The sequence below is a fragment of the Salvelinus sp. IW2-2015 genome, linkage group LG27 (assembly GCF_002910315.2).
Source record: "Salvelinus sp. IW2-2015 linkage group LG27, ASM291031v2, whole genome shotgun sequence".
NCBI classification, from domain to species: Eukaryota; Metazoa; Chordata; class Actinopteri; order Salmoniformes; family Salmonidae; genus Salvelinus; species Salvelinus sp. IW2-2015.
The window spans coordinates 6554804-6579712 of NC_036867.1; the positions used below are offsets into that span (position 1 = coordinate 6554804).

At 42.6% G+C, this 24909-nt stretch overlaps 1 protein-coding gene across 4 annotated transcripts in view; it reads left to right on the forward strand.

Annotated features, from left to right (window-relative positions):
• LOC111953543 (lethal(3)malignant brain tumor-like protein 4) overlaps positions 1 to 24909 on the forward strand; it is a 128244-nt gene that overhangs the window by 34991 nt on the left and 68344 nt on the right. For all 4 annotated transcript variants that reach the window (XM_023972901.2, XM_023972902.2, XM_023972903.2 and 1 more), the window contains 5 exons: positions 3328 to 3413; positions 4077 to 4187; positions 7200 to 7314; positions 11039 to 11150; positions 24033 to 24212. In XM_023972901.2, coding sequence (XP_023828669.1) covers positions 3328 to 3413; positions 4077 to 4187; positions 7200 to 7314; positions 11039 to 11150; positions 24033 to 24212 — 604 coding nt within the window. The remainder of the gene's footprint in view (positions 1 to 3327; positions 3414 to 4076; positions 4188 to 7199; positions 7315 to 11038; positions 11151 to 24032; positions 24213 to 24909) is intronic.

The window sequence follows — 24909 nt, forward strand, 5'->3', positions numbered from 1 at the left end:
CGATGGTCTTTATGGCCAAACAGTTCTATTTTTGTTGCATCAGAACCTGTCTCTTATACACATCTAGATGTGTATAAGAGACAGCTTTTGCACCTGTTTCCTCCAGCATCTTCACAAGGTCCTTTGCTGTTGTTCTGGGATTGATTTGCACTTTTTGCACCAAAGTACGTTCATCTCTAGGAGACAGAATGCGTCTCCTTCATGAGCAGTATGATGGCTGCGTGGTCCCATGGTGTTTATACTTGCATACATTTGGAAATTGCTCCCAAGGATGAACCAGACTTGTGAAGGTACACAATTTTCTTTCTGAGGTCTTGGCGGATTTCTTTTGATTTTCCCATGATTGTCAAGCAAAGAGACACTGAGTTTGAAGGTAGGCCTTGAAATACATCCACAGGTACACCTCCAATTGACTCAAATGATGTCAATCAGCCTAACAGAAGCTTCTAAAGCCATGCCATCATTTTCTGGAATTTTCCAAGCTGTTTAAAGGCACAGTCAACTTAGTGTTTATAAACGTCTGACCCACTGGAATTGTGATACAGTGAATTATAAGTGAAATAATCTGTCTGTAAACAATTGTTGGAAAAATTACTTGTGTCATGCACAAAGTAGATGTCCTAACCGACTTGCCAAAACTATAGTTTGTTAACAAGAAAGTGGTGTGGAGTGGTTGAAAAACAAGTTTTAATGACTCCAACCTAAGTGTATGTAAACGTCCGACTTCAACTATACCATGACAGCGCAGAAGAAAGTGGTAATAACATGGTACACATCAGATCATGTAAAATGTTATCACAATGACTTAGTTGTCAATTGCATTTCCATTCAAAGTGTAGCTTGTGTTTTAATCCAGACATCAGCAGATGTAATGTTTACCACACCTGTCAGCATTCACCTCCACCTCCTCCTCCGCWGTAGATGTTACTGTAGGCTACATCATGCCCCATAGCTCTCCTTTAATCTCATCATATGGAACGGTTGATCCGTTGACAGCTTTGACAGCCTAGCTCTAAGATTTCTCTCTTGACTTACATAAAACCAAGGATCTCAGATCAGCACCCCATCAGTCCTGATTCTGTCAATCATTTAAAAGTCTCTGATCTGCAGTCAGTAGCTACGATGATAAAGTAAAGTTGGTGGGTTTGTCGGTGTAACGTTCAATGGGACTAGGCAACAGGAGGTGTCTAGAATTTCACCTTGTGTTTCCGATATAAACATTACATATATATTATTGCCGTAGTGGGCCACTACTGGGCCACTACTGAGCCCCTTCACCCAGTCGTAATTGTGTTGTCTGACTCAACATTAAGTACGGCTCAGGTCATGGTAATGGGGTAGGAATTACATACAGGGAGCTATAAAGTGAAACTCACCCAATGGTGAGGAATCCAGGTCAGAAGCTTTTGAGGATATCGAAACCCTCTAGGCTCTCTCCTGTTCCCTCGCTCGTTCTCCTGTTCTCCAATATGCAGAGGTGCTCAGTTGTGCCATTTGGTTAACGTTCTCCCCGTGAACTGTATGTCATAAAACAGGATTTTTCATAATTTTGGTGCTTTAAAGCGAGTGTGACGCAGAGCTGTTAAATGAGAGAGAGACAGAGAGAGCTGTTATCACAGCTGTTAAGTAAAACATTATTGTAACTCCTTGATCCATGCCTTGTCTTATGCAGAGAGCATTTAATTGACCATTTGGAATAGGTTTACATTCTCGCTGTCTCTCTCTCGCCAAACTCCTATCAGACCAGCTAGACCTTAGCTCAGCTAAAGCTGTTACAGTGGTGCATACAGTATGAGGTAATTGGAGATAGAGCTTGAAATGCAGGTGCTTGCCTGGCTGGCTTTAGTGAACACCAACATGATGGTATCTGTCTTTTTGGATCGAATGTTTTTTTTCTTGTAAAATATATGTGGTACATAAACTGATTGCATCAAACATCAATATGAAGTGAATGTGTTGAAACCACATCCCTTGCTTTAACTTAATAAGGACTCATCATTGCTGTCATGTGCAGTATGATGTCACATCCTTTTCCTCAAGGAATTTGAGATCAAGTGAACAACTGCTGCTCTGGTTTACTTACTTTTATTATGTTATACACTGAGTATACCAAACATTAGGGACACCTTCCAAATATTGAGTTGTATCCCCTTTTTCCCTCAGAACAGACTCAATTCGTCGAGGCATGGACTCTACAAGGTGTCGAAAGCGTTCCACAGGGATGCTGACCCATGTTGACTCCCACAGTTGTGTCAAGATGGTTGGATGTCCTTTGGGTGGTGGACCATTCTTGATACACACAGGAAACTGTTGAGTGTGAAAAATCCAGCAGCATTGCATTCTTGACACAGACCGATGTGCTTGGCACCTAATACCATGGCCCGTTCAAAGGCATATTCATCTTTTGTCTTGCCCATTCACCGACTGAATGGCACACATACACAATCCATGTCTCAATCGTCAAGAGGCTTAAAAATCCTTCTTTAACCTGTCTCCTCCCCTTCATCTACACTGATTTGAAGTGGATTTAACACGTGACATCAATAAGCGATCATAGCTTTCACCTAGCTTTGTTTCCCTGAGAATCTGGGAAGGTGAAAGTTCTCATTACTTTGAAATAGATGCATCTATAGGCACTTTACCAACATATTTACTACCACTACTTCCAGCTGTCTCTATGCACAGAACATATTTTGTCTAACATACATTTAATGTTTTATTAATTTCTTGTGGCTGAAGCATCTGCCAACTTGTGAGAAGGAGCCACTTTAGCCTATTGAGATGCACAAATGCGTTTTCTCTTGGATGTTTTACTGGAATGAAATCTAGTTTCAAATTTGAGTTTCATCATAAAGACACAATATATGAACAGTTCCCAAGTAGCCATTCAAGTTTCTTATTGAACCATTTGCGATTGGCTCAAATGTCAAAGGCCTCTAACTCCCTCTGACTACTCTCTGGCTTGGGACTGGAGTGCGTTATTTCTGTACAGTCATTTTCCTCTCTTCTATATTAGTTCCACAAAAACTACTGAGGCAGAGTCCTGTAGAGCCAATCACTTACTAATTGGAGCCTCCACAACTCAATCTCCAATAGCTAACCATAATTATCTCCGCAACCAGGCGATATGTGTACATTTGGTCCCCTGCATATGTTGCACCCATCTGTGTGTGTGTCGCGTTCAAGTTTTCAAGCACATTTTTCTTTTGATGAAATTGTCACAGCCGTTAACAGTCACAGTTTGAAGTTGTTGCATGTGTTTGTGTGTGCGTGCGCKAGCTTGCAAGTGTGTGATTAATTCGATTTGTGTTTTGGATTSTGTTCAAGGACACCCCAATCCAGAACATTTCCTGTGGGAGGAGTACTTACAAGACAATGGTTCCACGGCGGTTCCAAGCCAGGCTTTCTGTATGGTAAGCAATAGGCATGGAACAGCAGGCTAGCCTGTGTTGCACAGCACCATTGTTATTCCCAGCCTCTGCTGCAATCTAACGGCTGATTTCGTGTTTCATAATGATTCCTTTTATTGTCTAAAAATAACTACGACCAATTGTAATTAAAAGCAGTTTAATAACTGTTGTGGTTCAGTTCCTTTTCACAATAATGACACAAGTCATGTTTTTCTCAGTTTGACATTAGTTTGTCTCTTTCCCAGACCTGTCTTTCTCATTCAGAAACTTCTGTTTCAAAACGGTTCTTTCCCATAAAGAACTCCACTGTCAGCCTCCTCTCCCCCTGTGACATCTGCACAGCACAATTTCACACCCTCAAATCCTCTCCTCTGGCTGAGTTTCTGGCTGACAGGGCCTGTCCTCTCCTCTGCTCTCCTCCACTCTGCATGTTCTGCTCTTCTCTCTCAGAGATGTGTACAGTGTCCTGTCTTCCGCCTCCTCCCTACCGCTCTCTCTCTCTTTCTCTCGCTCTCTTTCTCATGTCCTCTCCTGTCTTCTTTTTCTCTCCCTCTCTTTTGGCTGGGAAGTGTATGGGGCTTTTTGGGAGTCTCGACAGGCTTGATTGCCATCTCTAACGCCCTTTCTCTCTCTCCGCCCCCTCTCTTCCTCTCTCCCCTGTCACAGAGACCGCCTCACAGTTTCCAGGTGAACATGAAGCTGGAGGCGGTGGATAGGAGGAACCCCATGCTGGTCCGCGTGGCCACCGTCTCAGACACTGAGGACTACAGGGTCAAGGTGAGGGAAAGGAAAGGGGGATACCTAGTCAGTTGTACAACTGAATGCATTCAATTGAAATGTCTAGCGCATTTAACCCAACCCCTCTGAATCAGAGAAGTGCGGGGGGCTGCCTTAATCGACTTCCACGTCATCGGCGCCAGGAGAACAGTAGGTTAACTGCCTTGCTCAGGTGCAGCACGACAGATTTTTACCTTGTCAACTCGGGATTCGACCCAGCAACCTTTCGGTGACTGACCCAACGCTCCTACCCGGTGAAGGGGTGGGGTTAGGGAGAGAACAATGGAGTGAGGAGTGAGGAAATGAGTGATAGATGAAATGAGAGCGAGAGGAAGAGCTTTTTAGAGTGAAAAAAGGAAAGAGTGAGGCAGGGGATGCGAGGAGGTTGTGCATGTGGAAAGAAGTGAGGGGGTGGTAGTCAGGGTGAGGAGGCCAGCAATGTGTTGTATTGGATTTGCCCCAAACATAACATTTTCTAWTCAGGACAAAAAGTGAATTGCTTTGCCACATTTATTGCAGTATTACTTTAGTGCCTTGTTGCAAACAGGATGCATGTTTTTGGAATATTTTTATTCTGAACAGGCTTCCTTCTTTTCACTCTGTCAATTAAGTTAATATTGTGGAGTAACTATAGTGTTGTTGGTCCACCCTCAGATTTTCTCATACCACAGCTATTTAACTCTGTAAATGTTTTAAAGTCATCATTGGCCTCATGATGAAATCCATGAGCGGTTTCCTTCCTCTCCTGCAACTGAGTTAGGAAGGACGGCTGTATCTTTGTAGTGATTGGGTGTATTGATACACCATCCAAAGTGTAAACAATAACTTCACCATGCTCAAAGGAATGTCTGTTTTTTTTTATTGTTTTTTTACCCATCTACCAATAGGTGCCCTTTGCGAGGCATTGGAAAACCTCCCTGGTCTTTGTGGTTGAATTCGTGTTTGAAATTCACTGCTCAACCGAGGGACCTTACAGATAATTGTATGTGTGGGATACAGAGATGAGGTAGTCATTCAAAAATCATGTTAAACTCTATTATTGCACAAAGAGTGAGTCTATGCAACTTATTATGTGACTTGTTAAGCACATTTTTACTCCTGAAGTTATTTATGCATGCCATAACAAAGGGATTGAAYACTTATTGACTCAAAACATTTCAGCTTTCAAAACAAATTGAAAAACATAATTCCACTTTGACATTTTGGGATATTGTGTGTAGGCCAATGACAAGGCCAGGGATATTGTGTGTAGGCCAGTGTTACCAAACCTCCAAACAAGCTTCAACGCCATACAACAGTCCTTCCGTGGCCTCCAACTGCTCTTAAATGATAGTAAAATTAAATTCATGTTCTTCAACCGATCGCTGCCTGCACCCGCCCGCCCGACTAGCATCACTACTCTGGACGGCTCTGACTTAGAATATGTGGACAACTATAAAATCCTAGGTGTCTGGCTAGCCAAAAACTCTCCTTCCAGACTCACATTAAGCATCTCCAATTCTAAGTTAAATCTAGAACCGGCTTCCTATTTCGCAACAAAGCCTCCTTCACTCATGCTGCCAAACATACCCTCGTAAAACTGATCCTTGACTTYGGCGATGTCATTTACAAAGTAGCCTCCAACACTCTACTCAGCAAATTGGATGCAGTCTATCACAGTGCCCTCCGTTTTGTAACCAAAGCCCCATATACTACCCACCACTGCGACCTGTATGCTCTGGTTGGCTGGTCCTCGCTACAAATTCGTCGSCAAACCCACTGGCTCCAGGTCATCAATAAGTCTTTGCAAGGCAAAACTCCGCCTTATCTCAGCTCACTGGTCACCATAGCAACACCCACCCGTAGCACGCGCTCCAGCAGCTATATTTCACTGGTCATTCCCAAAGCCAACACCTCCTTTGGCCACCTTTCCTTCAAGTTCTCTGCTGCCAATGACTGGAACGAATTCCAAAAATCACTGAAGTTGGAGACCCATATCTCCCTCTCTAACTTTTAGCATCAGCTGTCAGAGCAGCTTACCGATCGCTGCAGCTGTACACAGCCCATCTGTAAATAGCCCATCCAACCAAATACTTACCTCATCCCCATATTTGTTTTTGTTTTTCTGCTCTTTTGCACACCAGTATTTCTCCTTGCACATCCTCATCTGCATATCTATCCCTCCAGTGTAAATTGCTAAATTGTAATTACTTTCTCCACTATTGGCCTATTTATTGCCTTACATCCTTACTTCATTTGCACACACTGTATTCAGACTTTTCTGYTGTGTTATTGACTGTACGTTTGTTTATCCCATGTGTAACTGTGTTGTTTTTGTCGCACTGCTTTGCTTTATCTTGGCCAGGTCGCAGTTGTAAATGAGAACTTGTTCTCAACTGGCCTTCCTGGTTAAATAAAAGTGAAATAAATAAAAAATAGTAAAGTTTCAAACAGTGCTCTACTAGGAGCAGAAACAACTGTGGATTTGGAACTAGGTCTTATCGTTAATCCTGGTGTCTCAAAACGTTTTTTTGTTACTGTCTCTTTATACGATCGAAAGAGCATTTTAAACATGATTACAGCGCTCTGTCTTTAGGAAGGCTTTCTGTTGATCGCTGTGCTCTTTGTGTCCTTGTCTCCTGTACGTCAGCTGTGTTCTTTGTGTCCTTGTCTCCTGTACGTCAGCTGTGTTCTTTGTGTCCTTGTCTCCTGTACGTCAGCTGTGTTCTTTGTGTCCTTGTCTCCTGTACGTCAGCTGTGTTCTTTGTGTCCTTGTCTCCTGTACATCAGCTGTGTTCTTTGTGTCCTTGTCTCCTGTACGTCAGCTGTGTTCTTTGTGTATGTTGGCCTGTTTAATTGTCCATTATAATACATGTTTTTCTATTTGGTTTAAATGTTTTATTTTCTGTGCAGTACTTTGAGATTATTCTGTATAGTGAAAAGCCCTTTATGAATGTCAGATATAATTTTTAGTACTAACGTGGCTGTCTCTCTCTTTTGCTCTCTTTTGCTCTCTCTCTCTGTATTACTCAGATCCGTTTTGACGGCTGGCATGAGAAGTTTGACTTCTGGGTGGACTCTGACCTGCCGGACCTTCACCCTGTGGGCTGGTGTGCCCGGACAGGTCATCCCCTGGAACCCCCCCTCTGTGAGTTCACCACCCCAGTGTGTGTGTGTGTGCTCTTCGCTAACCATTCCAACTCAACGCTCACATGTACACACAAATCAATGCACTCGTCCATGCTTCTCAAGGACCTCTCCATCCATTAAATCCCCACTATTGATTTTGTTCCTTTCAGAGGTGAATCTCACTGACATTAGAGCACAGCTATCTGATGTATGGGTGCAAAGTCTTTTCTATGGCACAAGGCTTTGTACTGCGCTTTAAATCCTAACCACAACTCCACAGCCAATAGCACAGTATCCCTGCCCTAAAACAACTTTAAAGTAACTGTCCAGTGAAAATCTCACTTTTAAATGTTGATATTATATTACCACTTATCCAAATAATGTAGTTGACTCATCTTATAATCATATTTCTGGCCAAAGCCTAAATTGGAGATAAAAACACACCTCAAACGTTTATCTCAAAACGTTAAAAAGAAAAACACTTGAAATTTGCTTGGATAATGACATCATTATCTTTGGCGGAGACAGACGCGTGTGTGACTAATCCAGCAACTTTTTAATTTTTTTCAAATTCTCCTGTGGGGAGAAGGATCTTTCTCSAKACTAGGGGAGACATGTGCTTACTGCACACAGGCAAGGTAGCTAGCTAGCAAGCAAGCCAAGCAATCCACAGCTGGTCTTGGCAAAAAAAGACAAAGCCTATGCAACAACTATCTCGCCAGTCACTTCTATTTTAAGTTATGTGGTTTGTAAAAGTTGGCCTGCTGGCTATTTAGAAGCAGTTATCTAAGGTTAGCATGCTAATGGTAGCAATCGTTAGCTAAGAAAGCAAGTCAAAGCAGATCTTTCACACAACAACCATCTTGCCATTCCATTTTATTTTAAATCCTGTGGTTTGTAGCTAAAAGTTTTATGTCAAGAGAACGCGGTTGTGTTAGCTGTTGTTGACTGATATAGATAGCAGTAGTAGCTAGCTAGCTTCATGACTAGCTAGTTACGTAGCTAACAACAAAAATATCAGCAATTTAGTGACAGTGAAGTAAAGAACAGAAATGACTCACACTTGTGAAATAATCAGCCTGCATTTATTGCTGTTATAGTGACGTGCCCTAGTAGTTCCATTGTGCATTTCCATATTCTGAATCCATCCATACTATTTGACTTGGTGCAGACAGGCTCGGGCAGTCTGCCCCAGTGCCCCCATGTGGGAGCTAATGTGAATATCCAAATGTATACATGTCTCATTGGCTGAGCAGTCAAATCAGTAAAAAAAAATGTACCAGTATACACCCAAACCACTCTCTGTTGTTTCCGAACAGGCAAATAAGGGGCACAGGGAAATATACTTTTTATAACATCCAAAATGATAATTTTTTGGAAGTACATCTATTTAATTCATATTGTATTTCGTTTTAAAATCTGGAACACTGGACAGATACTTACATTTATAGCAAAGTAGTCGTTGTGATTGACAAGTATTTTTGTCTGCACAGACTAATCTCTTGACCTTTGAAGAATGCCTTCCATTTTTCTTCATTTTCGATGTTGGCTGTGATTGTTTTTCTTGATGTATTACCATTGACAGTTCCACAGTGATTTAGGGATACAATATAAATGGCTGCAACAGAAATCATGTTARAAAWAAAAAAAACACAACTCTAATCTTATTTCAAGTGGAGGACTTGTCTCCTTCAGAGACTGGTGGAATAAATCTTTTCAATTTCCCCTTTTGGTAAACACATTTGGGACGACGAATGAGGTGTGTGCGCTCACGTGCATGTGTGCGCTCACGTGCATGTGTGCGCTCACGTGCATGTGTGCGCTCACGTGCATGTGTGCGCTCACGTGCATGTGTGCGTGTGTGTGTGTGTGCGAGAGAGAGAGAGAGAGAGAGAGAGAGAGAGAGTTTTGTCTTGGCACCAGCAGTACAGGCCATAAACCTGACTTGAATTCTATATATCTTATTTGGTTTGTCTTAGAAGTTTGGTGCTTGATATATTATGGCAACAGAAATGTTTGGTGTTGCTCTAGATGTCTCAATCTAACACATAAGCAGAACCATAAGGGCTATTTGTCTACCCTGACACTCGAAAGACTTATTGGTCTACCCCAGCTAATCATGTGTAAGGTCTCATTCATTGTAACTTAATTTCAAATAGATACTCATAACGCATGGGTTTGCACAGTTGGATAACTAAAACCCATGTTATAGGCGATGAGGCTATATAGGCTACAACATGGGTTTAAGTTATCCTACAGTGAAAACCCTTGCATGATGAGTATCCATCTGAAATTAAGTTACAATGAATGACAACTTATGGAATTCAAGTCAGGTTTATGGCCTGTACAGTGCCTTCGGAAAGTATTCAGACCCTTTGACTTGTTGTTGCACATTTTGTTACATTACAGCCTTATTCTAAAATGGATTAAATAAAAAATAATCAGCAATCTACACACACTAACCCATAATGACAAAGCGAAAACAGGTGCATCCTGTTTCCATTGATTATCCTTGATGTTTCTACAACTTGATTTGAGTCCACCTGTGGTAAATTCAATTGATTGGACATGATTTGGAAAGGCACACACCTGTCTATATAAGGTCCCACAGTTGACAGTGCATGTCAGAGCAAAAACCAAGCGATGAGGTCAAAGGAATTGTCCGTAGAGCTCAGAGACAGAATTGTTTTCGAGGCACTGAACTGGGGAAGGGTAACAAAACATTTCTGCAGCATTGAAGGTCCCCAAGAACACATTGGCCTTCATCATTCTTAAATGGAAGAAGTTTGGAACCCCCAAGACTCTTCTTAGAGCTGGCCGCCCTTCCAAACTGGGCACTCGGAGGAAAAGGGCATTGGTTCTTGGTCAAACTTCCAGAAGGACTACCATCTCTGCAGCACTCCACCCATAAGGCCTTTATGGTAGATTGGCCAGACGGAAGCCACTCTTCAGCAGCAGTGGCTGGGAGATTAGTCGGGATCGATGCAAAGATGAACGTAGCAAAGTACAGAGAGATACTTGATGAAAACCTGTTCCAGACCGCTCAGGACCTCAGACTGGGGCGAAGGTTCACCTTCCAACATGATAAAGACCCGAAGCACACAGCCAAGACAACACAGGAGTGGCTTCGGGACATGTCTCAATGTCCTTGAGTGGCTCAGCAAGAGCCCGGGCTTGAACCCGATCGAACATCTCTRGAGAGACCTGAAAATAGCTGTGCAGCAACACTCCCCATCCAACCTGACAGAGCTTCAGAGGATCTGCAGAGAAGAATGGGAGAAACTCCCCAAATACAGGTGTGCCAAGCTTGTAGCATCATACCCAATAAGAGACTCGATACTGTAATCGCTGCCAAAGGTGCTACAACAAAGTACTGAGTAAAAGGTCTGAATACTTATGTAAATGTGATATTAAAGTTTATTTTATTTTATTGCATTTGCTAACATTTTTAAAAACCTGTTTTTGCTTTGTCTGTATGGGGTATTGTGTGTAGATTGATGAGGAGAAAAAAACAATTTAATCCATTTTAGAACAAGGCTGTAATGTAACAGAATTTTGAAAAAGTTAAGTGGTCTGAATACTTTCCAAAGGCACTGAATGTAGTTAATATATGCTGACCCAATTTTACCTACTTGCCTGTTGACTAAATCAATCAATGAAAAGCATGCGTTATCTTCAAAACTCTTTCTTGCCAGCCTCAAGCAAGCCTTGTGATTGGTTTGTTGGTTGTCATCCCCATCCAGCACACGCAGGACCTTCTGACCTTAAGAGCTCCATGACCCAGGGAGTGTGCCCCACTCCGGGCTGCAGGGGCGTGGGCCACATCAAAGGAGCCAAATACACAGGACACCACAGGTAAGACACCTGTTGATGACTACATTGTCTGACAATATCCGCCGGTCCAGAAAAATCCCCAATWGCCTAAACCCTGTAGATCTGAAGGGATTAGAAAGGTATCAGCAGTATGGTAGTAGTTCCACCTTGCTCTCTGATAGGCTTGGTAGCACGTTCACTATGTTGCTTATACCCATCAAATCAAACACATCCTTTCCAATCCYTACAAGTGCTTAGAGGGTAGCGGCTAAGAATTGTTTCTGGGCCAGACCTATCCCCAGCTTGGCTTTTCTGATAGCATGTCACCATTGTTTAGAGGCATATTTTGTTTGCTCAATTTGCTTCCTGTGTGCCCATTGACACCCAGATCAGGAAGGACTAATAACACAAATTAAGGTATTATCCACCAACAGCTGGCTTTGGCAAGGTGAGATGTGGATGCCATTGTCTGTGGGTAATATATATGCTGCTGTAACTGCAGCATTGCATGGCCTGTTGGTTGGCTCCATGCAACAACAGTGAGAGTATGTTGCTAGCATTAACATCCAGCGATAGCTCGTTGGAGCACGAATCCTTGCTAGCATTAGCATTTAGCTCCAGGCTAGCTGACCTGGGCTTCTCTGTAGGGCGAGATAGGGCTGCAGCCAGCCGGGTTCTAAGCTTTTCACCTAGGGGAGCCAGAGGTACCTCCACAAAGGAGAGGAGAAAAAGGGATGATGGAGGAGAGGCACTCCTGGACCATGTTCACTCACGGAGCTCACATACGAGTAGCCTAGAGAAGTTAACCCTGCAGCTTGCAGGCCTGCTCCATGCTCTTCTCCCTGCCAAGACTCTGCCTGACTGACTGACTGCCAGAGCAGCAGCACACAGTCTATCACCGGCTGTCATACCACTGAGGTTATGGCCCTCTCTAACCCATTTGTTTTACAAAAACACACCGCTTTGCAGAGTGCTTGGTGGAAATTCTCACTTTTTGATTATGGAAGAGGATGTGTCTTTGAATATATGGCACTTTAGGTGAAAAAAATCGGAATATGCCGACTAATATTAATTTTAGTCGCGGTATATTTTGACAATGCCAGGTGTCAAAGTTGACTTTTTCAATAAACAAACTGTAGATCTTACTCTGTTTTTATAATGTAGTCAATACTATACGACAGTGGTAGTATAGTAGTCCTTCCATTCACCCCTCTGCTCCTCCCTCTCTCCCTCTCTCCCTCTCTCTGTCTCACTGAGCGTCTGTCTGAGGATTCAACTCGCCCTCTGCTATTTTTGTGCCTCACCTTTTCCAAGGATATAATCAAMYCTGRAWKGRAWGRGRGKGGRGKGKGSATAWCCCCCCCCCCCCCCTGCACACCCCTCTCCACAGCCCAATGGAAAGACATTCAGTGACAGAGTCCTCCACAACCACAGTACCATGCTTTAAGCCCTGTTACTGCAGCAAAATAAAAACTCTCTAGAAAAGTGGCTCTAACCCAACTTCATTAGCAACTCATTTGAATTTCATCTGCATGAATTATCATGAACTCAGAACTTCAGTTTTATGCGTAGAATAACATATGTGGGTATAAACATATTCAAATGGTGTATTTTACATTGGATAAAAGTAGAGACTCAGAGATAGAAAATGTTGATAAACTTGTAACCTCACTTTTTGAGAAAATGGACCTTGAATGTTTTGGTACACCTACTGGAGAGCTCTTCTTTGTCTACACCCATCCAGCATAATTCACACCCTCTTAAGCCTTAGCCCCACCCATCTCTTCAAGGATTCACATGTGAGGCCATGTACAAAACAACCAAAGATTTCAAGACTAAAGGCTGGTTTATACTACGGGTGTGTTCGTAAATTCAATCTGGAGTGCCAGAGTGTGCTCAGAGTGAGCTCTGGGCGTTCATAAACTCAGAGCGTTGTCAGATTGTCCGTGTGTAAATTCAGAGCGCTTCGCTCTCGGGGAGTTCAGAGCGCGCATTGGACGCTCTGGCCGAGGAGTAGGGTTGATCTGAGCATTATGACCTAACAACAGCAGTCAAGCACCCAAGCTGACTGGCTAATGTTGGCTAGCTTGCTAGCAACTTCCRAACACAAATGAGGGAACAGCTCACTCTGACCATTTTACTCGCCCTAGCAGAGCTGTTTAGGCTGTTTTTATGTTATCCAGAGCATTGGTGACTGCAACTGTGCTGCAGGCAACAATTGAATTGCTCTTTTTTCCAACGTTTACTGACACCGGAGATATTCAACGTTAAACGTTCGTAAATTCGTATACATGAATGGATGCTTCTCCCTCTTTCACGGGTGGATGGTTGCCCTTAGTTTGAAGATGTACAAAACACCTGTCTCTGGTTTACAACAGCCTTCTGTGTGTTCTCTTTTTGACTCCGTCTGCATATTTGCAATCAAAAAGTCAGAATTCTCTCAATTTCTTTAGCTATTAAACTCTAATGCCACTGATTTCAAAACTCGGTTCTCCAGAAAGTGGAGAGCAACACTTTTGCAGTTCTCCTACTTGATATCTTTCAAAAAAGCTCTGTTACTAAGGATTACCTACACAAACTGATGCGCATGTTATAGACCGAAGCGTGCTACATGGCAGAACAATCGGAACTCATCTCTCGGCATGTCCAGCCCACCCATTATCTCAGCCAATCATGGCTAGCGGAAAGGTTCCTGTCTTTTTCCATGGCTAAACCGACTAGTCTTGTAATTTAACAATTGTATTCCTATTTACAGATGGCATACAAGTGTGTTATTAAGGCACATGAAAGTTTACACGTTCCAGAAGGCATTTCTGCCCAGGAACACACACACACAGAGCTGTATTCAGTCATCTCTGCAGTGCACGGTAATAAAACCATCAATCGACATGCATATTAAAATAACTAATCAGGAAGATGAGAGCTATTTCATACCCCCACATGGCATTACGCTCCGGCACCCTCAATGATTTTGATGAAAGTATTATTTTTAATTCCAGAGGCGTTATTGGTGAAGAGGTAATATTATCCTAGTTTGAATTTTGGTATTAGCCTGAAGGTTTGTGAGTGTGGGAGCTCATCTACTGCTCGAGTCGAGTGTTATGCAATCTCATTATAATAATCTCATGAATATTTATAAAACGGTGACTTACTTTACTTTGAAGAAAAATAAATGTACATTTGTATGTGTTGAGGGACCTTCAGGGTGTTATACAATTCACCTTTCGATAATTTTGGGTTTAACTTTTGACCTCAAAGGGTCAACTCATTTACAGAATACGATGCCGCACAAAGACAAGGCATGTTCATTTCCATTGAGATAACATTTGAATGGAAAGTGCCCACTTTAGCGCCCTGCCTGGGCATTAGAACAGCCCAGCACGGCTCTTTCCTGCAGTACAAATTGATCTTATCTCTCTAAACCATCTGCAGTGGAGGAAAGGGCACAGAGTGGGGCGACCAACCACTCTCTGAACAGCGTAATTTTAGCTTCTCAACACTCAGACTACTGCTGCAATCTATTTTTGAGCTACTAAAACCCTGCCGCTTCAGACGCCTGTAGTTCCATCATGCAGCATTTTGTTTTAATGAACGCAAGCATGGTCGATTTCCACAGCTGGCGTCAACATAAATTGTCTCATCCCGGCTTAAAGTCTCCGGTCTGCTGAGAGCGCAGTTTCATCCCCCTATCAAAATGCACAGATGTATGTGTTTTTCCTTGGCCCGTGCTACGGTTTAGTTGGTCCCAAGGTAGAAGCGTGTCTGTGTCTGTCTGTATGTGTGTCGGCTCAATTTATGGCAACAGATGCAGGCCGACAGTGCATTCGGAAAGTATATTACAGACCCCTTGACATTTTCCACACTTTGTTACGTTACAGCCTTATTCTAAAATGTATTCAATTTTTTCTCATCCATCAACACACAATACCCCATAATGACAAAGCAAAAACAGGTTTTTAGACATGTTTGCAATTTTATAAAGAAAGACCCTTTACTCAGTACTTTGTTGAAGCACCTTTGGCAGCGATTACAGCCTCAAGTCTTCTTGGATATGATGCTACAAGCTTGTAGCCCTGTATTTGAGAAGTTTCTCCCATTCTTCTCTGCAGATCCTCTSAAGCTCTGTCAGGTTGGATGGGGAGTGTTGCTGCACAGCTATTTTCAGATCTCCAGAGATGTTCGATCGGGTTCAAGTGCGGGCTCTTGCTGAGCCACTCAAGGACATTCAGAGACTTGTCCTGAAGCCACTCCTGCCTTGTCTTGGCTGTGTGCTTAGGGTCGTTGTCCTGTTGGAAGGTGAACCTTCGCCCTAGTCTGAGGTCCTGAGCGGTCTGGAACAGGTTTTCATCAGGGATATCACTGTACTTTGCTCCGTTCATTTTTGCCTCGATCCTGGCTAATCTCCCAGTCCCTGCCGCTCAAAAACATCCCCACAGCATGATGCTGCCACCACCATACTTCACTGTAGGGATGGTGCCAGGTTTCATCCAGACGTGACGCTTGGAATTCAGGCCAAAGAGTTCAATCTTGGTTTCATCAGACCAGAGAATCTTGTTTCTCATGATCTGAGAGACGTTTAAGTGCCTTTTGGCAAACTTCAAGCTTGCTGTCATGTGCCTTTTACTGAAGAGTGGCTTCTGTCTGGCCAATCTACCATAAAGGCCTTATTGGTGGAGTGCTGCAGAGATGGTTGTCCTTCTGGACGTTTGACCAAGAACCATCGGGTTCTTGGTCAACCCCCTGACCAAGGCCCTTCTCCTTCGAGTGTTCAGTTGGGCCGGGCGGCCAGTCTAAGAAGAGTCTTGGTGGTTCCAAACTTCTTCTATTTAAGAATGATGAAGGCCACTGTGTTTTGGGGGACCTTCAATGCTGTAGAAATACTTTAGTATGCTTCCACAGATCTGTTCCTCAACACAATCCTGTCTCGGAGCTCTACGGACGATTCCTTTGACYTTATGGCTTAGTTTTGCTCTGTCATGCACTCTCAACTGTGGGACCTTAAATAGATAGGTGTGTGCCTGTCCAAATCAGGTCCAATCAATTGTCTCCTTATCTATGCCTGTTAACACTCTGTTTCCAGTGGACATTTTTTCTCAGTAAAATTCATGGCCGGCCTTGAGATGCATAGGCTGGGCTTATGGACTGTAATGGAGCGTGAAGATGTGGGCTTTTGTGATGTCAGAGCAACCTTTTCTTGATCTCTGATCTCCCACTCCAAACCAGCTGTAAGTTCCAGTGTTTCCTTTAGCATTGTATAGGCGGATGTGGCCCCCCATTTAGCTCCGTTGGCCCCCAGCTAATAGAGTTTGGCCTCAATTGGTTGACAGTTGTCATGTCAGAGCAGGCCTGGATGTTGCTTTGGGGGACTTAAGAGGTGCCCAGCCTTGAAAGTAATCTTGGTGGGGAAAACATGTACAACAAATGAGAGCAGTTGGCCCTCACCACCCCAGTGACTTGCTTGCTGTTACACTTATAGTGACCCCTCATTTACTCGTTGCTGTATATTTCTTTGCAGCCAAAAGAATGTGAGAGTTGTCAACTATTGTTGTCTGTAAACAATGACAAGCCACCAGGTTCTGACAACTTGGATGGAAAATTACTGAAGATATTGCCACCCATATTTTCCAAATCTTCAATCTAAGCCTACTAGAAAGTGTGTGCTCTCCAGGTAGAATCAGGAATTCCCCAGGGCAGCTGTCTAGGACCCTTACTTTTCAATCTTTACTAATGACATGCCACTGGCCTTGAGTAAAGCCGGTTTGTCTATGTATGTATGCGGATGACTCAACACTATACATGTCAGCTACACCAGGGAGTGAATTCACTGCAGCACTTAACAAAGAGCTGCAGTTAGTTTTAGATTTGGTGGCAAGGCATAAGTTAGTTCTAAATATTTCAAAAACTAAAAGCATTGTATTTGGGCGAAATCATTCACTAAACCCTAAACCTCAACTAAAACTTGTAATACATAATGTGGAAATTGAGCAAGTTGAGGTGACTAAACTGCTTGGAGTAACCCTGGATTGTAAGCTGTCATGGTCAAAACACGTTGATACAACAGTAGCTAAGATGGGGARWAGTCTGTCCATAATAAAGCGCTACTCTGGCTTCTTAACTTCTCTAGGGTAGGGGGCACTATTTTCACCTCCGGATGAAAAGCGTGCCCAAAGTAAACTGCCTGCTACTCAGGCCCAGAGGCTAGGATATACACATAATAATTGGTCGATTTGGATAGACAACACTCTAAAGCTTCCAAAACTGTTAAAATAAGTTATCTGAGTATAACAGAACTGATTTGGCAGGTGAAACCCTGAGAAAAATCCCTCCAGGAACTAGGATGTTTTTTATTTTTGTAATTTTCTATTCAATGCCATTACAGTATCCATTGACTTAGGACTCAAATTGCAGTTCCTATGCCTTCCACTAGATGTCAACAGTATTTAGAAATTGTTTCAGGCTTGTATTCTGAAAAATGAGGGAGTAAGACCAGTCTGAATGACTAGACCCTAAAGTGTCACAGAGCTTTTTCATGCGCAATCCCGCCTTTCTTGTTTACCTTTTATATTGACAACGTTATTGTCCGGTTGAAATATTATCGATTATTTAGGCTAAAAACAACCTGAGGATGGAATATAAACATCGTTTGACATGTTTCTTTGAACTTTACGGATACAATTTGGATTTTGTCTGCCTGTTGTGACTGCGTTTGAGCCTGTGGATTACTGAAGAAAACACGCAAACAAAACGGAGGTTTGTGGATATAAACATGGATTTATTCGAACAAAACGAACATTTATTGAGTAAATGGATGTCTTCTGAGTTCAACCAAATGAAGATCATCAAAGGTAAGTGATAAATTTTATCTCTATTTATGACTTTTGTAACTCTTCTACTTGGCTGGCTACTGTTTGTAATGATTTGTCTGCTGGGCGATGTTCTCAAATAATCGCATGATATGCTTTCGCCGTAAAGCCTTTTTGAAATCTGACACCGTGGTTGGATTCACATGAAGTTAATCTTTAAACCTATGTAATACACTTGTATGTTTTCTGAATTTTTATAATCAGTATTTCTGTTTTTGAATTTGGTGCTCTGCAATTTCACTGGATGTTGGTCAGGTGGGACGCTACTGTCCCACATACCCTAGAGAGGTTTTAACAAGGCAGGTCCTACAGGCTCTACTTTTGTTGCACCTGGACTACTGTTCAGTCGTGTGGTCAGGTGCCACAAAGAGGGACCTCTGWAAATTACAGGGTTGCACTGCTGGCCCTTAAATGGACACGGAGAGCTAACATGAATAATATGCATGTATATCTCTCATGGCTCAATGTCACGAGAATTTTGTTCTCAGTGTTCATAATATCCAATTSAATTAATTACTCAGCCTGAAACCCAGAATTTGTAAGAAACTGGTTGAAATGAATCAGACGGAGGCCCAGCCACAATAGTCAGAAAATGTATTTTCGAGAGCGCTCTGCTTATCATTTCCTGTATATTGGTTTATATACTTCACATTTCGTCATAACTGTCCCTCCTCCTCTAATACAATGATAATATAGTTCACAAGTCTTCTCCTTTTCATACATAGCCTGCCACCTGTTATACAATCTACTACAAGCCCAAGGTTTCCCCCCTCCCTGGGTGGGGAGACTTCCTTCCCTGTTATCAGTTCCACAGTGGTCACAAGTTGTCTGCCACAGTTCCTTGCCTGCTAACTCTCCCTCTTTCTTATGGACAAACATTCTTCATCAGACAGGTTATAATTCTACGTTAAATGTATACATCATTATTCATAAAAATCCCATAACACTCAATGTGGAGGAGAGATTGACTTCATCACTACTTGTTTCTGTAAGAAGTGTTGACATGCTGAATGCACCGAGGTGTCTGTTTAATTTGCATTTTATTGCATGACATAAGTATTTGATACATCAGAAAAGCAGAACTTAATATTTGGTACAGAAACCTTTGTTTGCAATTACAGAGATCATATGTTTCCTGTATTTCTTGACCAGGTTTGCACACACTGCAGCAGGGATTTTGGCCCACTCCTCCATACAGACCTTCTCCAGATCCTTCAGGTTTCGGGGCTGCCACTGCGCAATACGGACTTTCAGCTCCCTCCAAAGATTTTCTATTGGGTTCAGGTCTGGAGACTGGCTAGGCCACTCCAGGACCTTGAGATGCTTCTTACGGAGCCACTCCTTAGTTGCCCTGGCTGTGTGTTTCGGGTCGTTGTCATGCTGGAAGACCCAGTCACGACCCATCTTCAATGCTCTTACTGAGGGAATGAAGTTGTTGGCCAAGATCTCGCGATACATGGCCCCATCCATCCTCCCCTCAATACGGTGCAGTCGTCCTGTCCCCTTTGCAGAAAAGCATCCCAAAGAATGATGTTTCCACCTCCAGGCTTCAGGTTGGGATGGTGTTCTTGGGGTTGTACTCATCCTTCTTCTTCCTCCAAACACGGCGAGTGGAGTTTAGACCAAAAAGCTCTATTTTTGTCTCATCAGACCACATGACCTTCTCCCATTCCTCCTCTGGATCATCCAGATGGTCATTGGCAAACGTCAGACGGGCCTGGACATGCGCTGGCTTGAGCAGGGGGACCTTGCGTGCGCTGCAGGATTTTAATCCATGACGGCGTAGTGTGTTACTAATGGTTTTTTTGAGACTGTGGTCCCAGCTCTCTTCAGGTCATTGACCAGGTCCTGCCGTGTAGTTCTGGGCTGATCCCTCACCTTCCTCATGATCATTGATGCCTCACAAGGTGAGATCTTGCATGGAGCCCCAGACCGAGGGTGATTGACCGTCATCTTGAATTCTTTCCATTTTCTAATAATTGCGCCAACAGTTGTTGCCTTCTCACCAAGCTGCTTGCCTATTGTCCTGTAGCCCATCCCAGCCTTGTGCAGGTCTACAATTTTATCCCTGATGTCCTTACACAGCTCTCTGGTCTTGGCCATTGTGGAGAGGTTGGAGTCTGTTTGTTTGATTGAGTGTGTGGACAGGTGTCTTTTATACAGGTAACGAGTTCAAACAGGTGCAGTTAATACAGGTAATGAGTGGAGAACAGGAGGGCTTCTTAAAGAAAAACTAACAGGTCTGTAAGAGCCGGAATTCTTACTGGTTGGTAGGTGATCAAAATACTTATGTCATGCAATAAAATGCAAATTAATTACTTAAAAATCATACAATGTGATTTTCTGGATTTTTGTTTTAGATTCCGTCTCTCACAGTTGAAGTGTACGTACCTATGATAAAAAATTACAGACCTCTACATGCTTTGTAAGTAGGAAAACCTGCAAAATCGGCAGTGTATCAAATACTTGTTCTCCCCACTGTATATCCAAAATGCCCATTTATTTGGCGCGTTTGATCCAGAAATACACCGGTTCCAACTTGCGCAATGTGACTACAAAATATCTCAAAAGTTACCTGTAAGCTTTGTCCAAACATTTCAAACTACTTTTGGAATACAACTTTAGGTATTTTTTACGTAAATAATTGATAAAATTGAAGAAGGGATGATCTGTGTTCAATACCGGAGGAAAACAAAGTGTAGCGTGCCTCTAACAAAGAGWACACTTCCCTCGAGCCTCATTCTGAACAGTGTTACTTCTTCATTTCTCAAAGGAAAAACCTCAACCAATTTCTAAAGACTGTTGACATCCAGTTGAAGCGATAGGAACTGCAAGAAGGTCCCTTAGAAATCTGGATTCCCAATGAAAAGCCATTGAAAAGAGAGTGACCTCAAAAGAAACAAATCTGAATGGTTTGTCCTCGGGGTTTTGCCTGCCAAATAAGTTCTGTTATACTCACAGACATGATTCAAACAGTTTTTGAAACTTCAGAGTGTTTTCTATCCAAATCTACTAATAATATGCATATCTTAGGTTTTGGGCCTGAGTAGCAGGCAGTTTACTTTGGACACGCTTTTCATCCGGACGTGAAAATACTGCCACCTATCCCAGAGAATTTAAACTACTAGCACACAGCTCGGACACACATGCATACCCCACAATACATGCCACCAAAGGTCTCTTCACAATCCCCAAGTCAAGAACAGACAATGGGAGGCRCACAGTACTACATTGTTCCATGTAGCCATGGCTCTTTCTTCCACATCAGGTAACTGATGCAAGCAGTAGAATCAGATTTTAAAAACGGATAAAGATACACCTTATGGAACAGCAGGGACTGTGAAGAGACACACACACACACAGGCACACATACACATAAGACACACACTCTACACACATACACATGKATTTTGTATTGTAGATAAGTGGTGGTAGTAGAGTGATGGCCTGAGCGAACACACTTAATGTGTTGTGAAAAATGTTATGACATGTAATATTTTAAATTGTATATAACTGCCTTAATGATGCTGGACACGAGGACGAGTAGCTCCTGCCTTGGCAGCAGCTAATGGGGATCCTTAATAAATGCAAATACAAAACTGTATCTGTAAATATATACACTCACGCTGTTAGCCAAGGCCTTAAAAGATAACTATAGCCTCAAGTTTAAAGAAATAGAGTCAGCTAATTCTGCAGATTAGAGTCCATATTATCAAAGGAAATTGAATGACTAACAGAACAGACAGATAGCAATAAAAACTGTACCATAAAGGCTCAGAGAAATTTGGAGGAAAAATAAAAATAAATGGAGGAACTTGTACAAGAAAGATCCAGTGTAATATATTATAAAAAAAATAATGCAAACTGGATGGAATATGGGGAAAATGCACCAAATTCTTTTTCAATTTTCAACATAGAAATGCTACCAAWTTTTTTTTTTTTACTGAAACTTGTTACAAATGATGGATTCACTCATGATTCACCGAACAATATTTTGAAAGAGAAGGTAAAGTACTTTAAGAATATGTTTTCATTTCAGTCTCCTCCATCTCCAATAACCTCAGGTAATTGTATGGACTTTTACCCTATTAATAATGTAAAATTAACTTCTGTACAGAAAGACTCATGTGAAGGCCAAATTACAGAGGAGGAACTTCTTGATGCAATTAAAGCCTTTTAGTCCGGGAAAACTCCAGTGCTGGATGGCATACCAGTGGAAGTGTACCAGAGGACCATTATAAGCATGTTTTAGCCACTCTTATATAAACGGTAGATCATCGGACACGCAACAAGGTCTGATTTCATTATTATTGAAACAAGATCCAAGTGGTGTATATACAGTGGGGCAAAAAAGTATTTAGTCAACCACCAATTGTGCAAGTTCTCCCACTTAAAAAGATGAGAGAGGCCTGTAATTTTCATCATAGGTACACTTCAACTATGACAGACAAAATGAGAAGAAAAAAATCCAGAAAATCACATTGTAGGATTTTTTATGATTATGGCAAAAATTATGGTGGAAAATAAGTATTTGGTCACCTACAAACAAGCAAGATTTCTGGCTCTCACAGACCTGTAACTTCTTCTTTAAGAGGCTCCTCTGTCCTCCACTCGTTACCTGTATTAATGGCAACTGTTTTGAACTTGTTATCAGTATAAAAGACACTGTCCACAACCTAAACAGTCACGCTCCAACTCCACTATGGCCAAGACCAAAGAGCTGTCAAAGGACACCAAGAAACAAAATTGTAGACCTTGCACCAGGCTGGAAGACTGAATCTGCAATAGGTAAGCAGCTTGGTTGAAGAAATCAAACTGTGGGAGCAATTATTAGGAAATGGAAGACATATAAGACCACTGATAATCTCCCTCGATCTGGGGCTCCACGCAAAATGATCAAAATGATCACAAGAATGGTGAGCAAAAAATCCCAGAACCACACGGGGTGACCTAGTGAATGACCTGCAGAGAGCTGGGACCAAAGTAACAAAGCCTACCATCAGTAACACACTACGCCGCCAGGGACTCAAATCATGCAGTGCCATAAAAGCTGAAATAAATCATTCTMTCTACTATTATTCTRWYATTTCACATTCTGAAAATAAAGTGGTGATYCTAACTGCCTGTGTGGATAGGTAACAGTGTCCTGCACACCTCTGTGTTTATAAGGGCAGTATATTTGAGGTATTACTTATGCAACCTATCATCTTCCATCACTAATTTATACGGGGTGTCAAGGGGTGCGTGTGTGTCTGTGTGTGCGTACCTGTGTTCTTTTGTGTGTATGAGACAAGAAAAGCACCACCAAGCATTTCTCTCTCTTGCTCTCTCTTTTTCTCTTTCACTCCATTTCACACTTCATTTGCCTAATCTTCTCATTCCTTCATCATGTTTTTTTTGGGCCTCTTCATTGAAGTTTTGTAATGAATATTTCTTGTTCATTTCAAGGTTTGTCATGTTGTTTTGTGGAATGTTGCTTCCGTGTGAGTCATGATCCAAAGTAGAATTCGCTGAACTGAACCAAAAGAAGCATGATAAGAGAGAGAGAGGGAGGGAGAGTGAGACAATAGGGAGAGATAGAGATTTTCTAAAACAGTGGTTTGCTGCAGGAAAAGTGCTCTGGCTCAGCAAAGCCTAGAGATTTATATAATGAATTACTTTGAGCACAATAGCACAATAGCAATGTGTCTCTACTCTTTACTGTTTCTGGTTGACCGGAACTCAGCACCACATTGTGGCCAGATTCACACTGACTTTCTCCACATGGTAATTTTGAAGGGATGGTTTGACTGATGCGCTGTGACATGCCGGGCCAAATGAACTCTCACACACACAAACATGTCCTGCTGCATGATCTGGCCGGATGAGAAGTGCATGTTTTAACAGCCATGTCTAACACCATTTATTTTCTCTTTCTTTCTCAATCATGCTCTTTCTTCTCTTTCTCTTTCTGGCTCAATCTTTCAATCTGTCTACTTCTCTCTCTGCTCTCACTCTAACTCTCTCCATCCCTATCCCTCTCTCTCACCCCTCCCCCTCATTTTCTTTCATTTCTCCACAGTGCCTTCGGCTGTCCCTACTCCGACATCAACATGAAGAAGGAGGCCGTGCTGCCTGACCGGCTGGGCGGTGAAAAGCAGATCACCTTTGTCCCTGTGCACTTTGTCCAGAAGACCAAGAGGCTGTGCACTGCCGATGAACAGGAGGAAGCCACGCCCCAGGACACTCCCATGGAAACCAGGTGGGGGGAAGTGATGTCATTGTGATGATTTGTCAAGATGGCCAGCTGGCCCTGTTTCCATCCTTACTGATCTAACATGATTGGATAGGTAAGAGCAAAGGTTCAACTTCATAGCTTTTACCCATCCAGCCATGTCAGATCAGGGAGTGAAGAAAGGAAGAATGCAATTTCAAATGATTTAAACAGTGTCAGTGTCGCCACCCAACAGATATTTCTAATTGGACCTGCAGCCTTGGATGGAGAGGAGACTTAGCTAAATGCAATCCCAATGTCATTGAACCTCTGTTTCACTTTCAACTGAGATGCCCTGACACTGTTCCAAACTAGAAAAATAACAGCTGTCTTGACATTTTCAAAGTATTTTTCTTAAAGTCATAACAGAGGACTGCGCACTACTCTCTGCAAATTTAAATTATTCCAAGGTGAGAGTGTTGGAGTCTGAGACGAGGCGGATGACGTGCCGTTGGCTCCTCGGCAGAGAGGTTTAAGGGTGGCAAATTGCATTTTTTCACAATGTCCACAGCAGAATCAGAAGCATTTCGAATCAGAAGCGTTGGGTTAAACGCCGACTCAGCACTGCCGATCGGCTTAACTTACGCACTGCTCAGAAGGATTTTCTGCTATTGCAGTGGGCTTGCTCTATTTGTCTAGGCCTGGCCGGGCTGTGGATGGCTGGCTGCCAGAGTTTACAGTCGGA